The sequence below is a fragment of the Austrofundulus limnaeus genome, unplaced genomic scaffold (genome assembly GCF_001266775.1).
Source record: "Austrofundulus limnaeus strain Quisiro unplaced genomic scaffold, Austrofundulus_limnaeus-1.0 Scaffold284, whole genome shotgun sequence".
Classification (NCBI taxonomy): Eukaryota; Metazoa; Chordata; class Actinopteri; order Cyprinodontiformes; family Rivulidae; genus Austrofundulus; species Austrofundulus limnaeus.
In genome coordinates, this window is record NW_013952686.1 from 581089 (window position 1) to 584284 (window position 3196).

Sequence of the window (3196 nt, forward strand, 5' to 3'; positions counted from 1 at the left end):
TTTTTTTTTTTTTTTTTTTTTTTTTTTTTTTTTTTTTTTTTTTTTTTTAGGAAAACCATGGCAAACGCTGCTGCATCCAACTTCTCTGATGCGTGTACCTCCTTCTCCTTGAATTTCACCTATTCCTCCTCCTCTTCGTCACCTCAGACCGCACACACGGTTGCCCCCAATGTGCCGTACATGGCGGCCGAGCTCGTTATTGCCTTCTTATCCGTGGCGGGCAATCTGCTCGTATGCGCCGCTGTGGGTCTCAACCGAAAGCTGCGCACCGTCACCAACTACTTCCTGGTGTCCCTGGCGGTCGCCGATGTCTGCGTCGGCGCCGTGGCCATCCCCTGCGCCATCCTGACGGACGCCGGCCTGCCGCGCCACCAGCTCCACCTGTGCCTGCTCATGCTGAGCGTCCTGATCATGCTCACGCAGAGCTCCATCTTCAGCCTGCTGGCCGTGGCCGTGGAGCGCTACGTGGCCATCTTCATACCCYTCCGCTACAGCGTCCTGGTGACGCCTCGCAACGCCGCGCTGGTGATCCTTGCCACGTGGCTGCTGGCCTTCCTCATCGGCCTCGTGCCTCTGATGGGCTGGCACAAGGCGCCACCCGCCTCCGGCGACTGCCTATTCGTCCTGGTGGTGGACATGACCTACATGGTTTACTTCAACTTCTTTGCCTGCGTTTTGGCGCCACTGCTCGCCATGTTCCTCATCTACGCCCGCATCTTCGTCATGGTCCGACGGCAGGGGCGGCGCGTCGGGACCGAGCGGCAGATCGGGGCCAGGGTGCGAAGGGAGACCAAGACAGCCGCGTCCCTCTTCCTGGTGCTTTTCCTCTTCACCGCCTGCTGGATCCCCCTCCACGTCATCAACTGCTTCCTGCTGCTCTGCCCGCGCTGCTCCGTGCCGCTGGAGCTGCTGCTCGCCGCCATCATCCTGTCGCACGCAAACTCCGCCGTCAACCCGTTCCTGTACGCGTACACCATGACGGCATTCAGGGACACGTTCAAGGCGATCGTTTTGTGCTGCAGGTTGGTTCCGAACCGGAACAACGGCGAGGAAACAAACCCTTGAACTAAACGTTTGTCAGGTTCCCACATCAAATTCAAGGACCTTTCAAGGACTTTCCAGTACCAATTTTCTCAAATTTAAGAACAAGTGACAGCAATTACCTACTGCTCCCACAGAATGTTACCAATAAACAGGTTTAATATGTAAATTCAATGAAAAACTGAACAACAGAAGTTGCTGAGTCAGAATCAATGAAAGAAAGTGGATTAAGTGCATACCCTGCATTCATTTCCACAATACATGGACATGTAATTATATTAGAGGTTCAGCAGCTCAGTTTGGGTGGAGGGGATGTGAACATGTCCGTGGTGCTCTCACCTGGGCTCAGAAAGAAAGACCTGCCCTACTCTGCTCTGATTGGATAAAACTATGACTATGGCTCACGTTATTTGTTGAAAGCCATGTCATTTACCTTAATCCTGAGTTATCCACTGCAACTTATTTATTTATTTTATTTTTATTACCTTTTTTTTTTTTTACAGATGATGAATATCAGTCATGTGAATAGAGAACTTCAATCCCCAAAAAACATTTAAAAACTATCAAGGAAAAGTGTATTTTTGGCTGTTTTCACAAACTTTCCAGGGACTTGAAATAATTTTCCCAAATTCACAAACTTTCAAGGATTTCAACGACCCGTGGGAACCCTGTCTCACCCTTCCGACTTGACGACGGGGAGCCTCTTCTTCAGCTCGTCCTTGTCCTCCGCCCGCAGCGCGCCGAACCCCTTCAGCAGGTCGGCGCCGTATTCGGGCTTAAAATCCAGCGCTTCCCTGCGGCTCACGAAGCACGCCGTGTGGTACCAGCGGTCGATCAGACCCAGCTGAGGCTTCTCGGGGTCCACCATTTTTTTGGAGACGCGGATCTGATCCTGAAGCAGAAGGCAAAGTGTTGCAGAAATGTCAAATAATGCGACGGAGCGTCTAGATTTAGCGCGTGTCACGGTTACGGCTGCAAACCTTTTCGATTTTCTGCTCGCAGCCTTTGCACGTGCTGCGGTTGGACTTGGCGTATTCCACCGCAAAGTTGTTCAGAGTCTTCTGTCCTTTGGCTGCACCCTTCGCACCGCCCTTTCCTGCCCAATAAAGCAAAATTCACACTTTGAAAACAGAAAAACGGCTACAACTCTGTTTGTTTTACAAACAACATGCTTTACTTCAAGGAGCTTTATATTGCTTCTGTTTGTTTCATAGTTAATTTAGCCACTAAAACAAGCAATCTTATTGACATAAGGTCTTTACTAACCTGTTTTTTATATGAGTTTACTTAAGCTTGTTTGCTCACACTAAGTAAAAACCAGGCAACAAATTGTACAAAAATCAACAAAAATTGAATTCATTGATCCGCACACCGACCTCCTGCAGCTCCTCCGCCCTCAATGGCCTTTTTAACCTTTTCTTGGTCGTCCCAGCGGAGGTCAGAGAAGCCGGTGATGTCTGCCGGAGACTGAGCTGCCGCTCGCTGCCAGAAGCAGGAGAAGTGGTGCCAGTGCGGGACTTTCCCGTCAAACATCGGGGACTAGAGGACAAAAGAAAAGGTGTGATCACAGTGAAGCCGCGCCAAACCTCACACTGGATTTTACAGAGCAGAGACGGGCTGAACGTGTGTGACCTGACATAATGTACGATGAATAAAAAGGGAAAAGATTAATATATATTATATCCTACGTTTCACGTCACAGCTCAAAACATATAACCTGATGACTTTTTTTTTTTTTTACAAAAGAGGATTAGGGCAACTGGGAGAAAAAAAATAAGTGACTTTTTTCCTCAGAATTCTCAGTCAGAATTATTATTTTTTTCCCCACTGGCCCTAATCGTCTTTCATACTTTTGCTCTTTGATTCAAAGGATTTTATATTGTTTCATTTAATTGATTTTGTGTACATTGTAAAGTGTCTTTTAAGTGCTGAGAAAAGTCTYTCCAAATAAATTGTTATTATTATTAATGATTCAATAAAGAAGCTGTAGTATTAAGTTAATACAATTATATTAACAGTAAAAACTGAAGACATTAAATATTTAAGATGGTTTTAATATTTTTTACTTATTAATTAAAAAAATGAATGTTTAATGAAATGAGTGTTTTGTGGCTGTGTTTTTTTTTTTAATGAAACTGAGTTATTGGTTTAAAAG

The 3196-nt window shown here is 46.4% G+C and overlaps 2 protein-coding genes across 2 annotated transcripts in view; one reads left to right on the forward strand and one right to left on the reverse strand.

The window, feature by feature from the left end:
- Positions 1 to 3196, reverse strand: part of parp1 (poly (ADP-ribose) polymerase 1) — a gene marked incomplete at its 3' end in the record, with an annotated part of 14969 nt that overhangs the window by 9638 nt on the left and 2135 nt on the right. The window contains 3 exon segments of the mRNA XM_014021238.1: positions 1719 to 1933; positions 2022 to 2137; positions 2418 to 2580. Coding sequence (XP_013876692.1) covers positions 1719 to 1933; positions 2022 to 2137; positions 2418 to 2580 — 494 coding nt within the window.
- On the forward strand, positions 7 to 1373 carry LOC106526618 (adenosine receptor A2a). The gene has a single exon (XM_074559759.1). The coding sequence runs from the start codon at positions 58 to 60 to the stop codon at positions 1063 to 1065; it is 1008 nt and encodes a 335-aa protein (XP_074415860.1). The 5' UTR covers positions 7 to 57; the 3' UTR covers positions 1066 to 1373.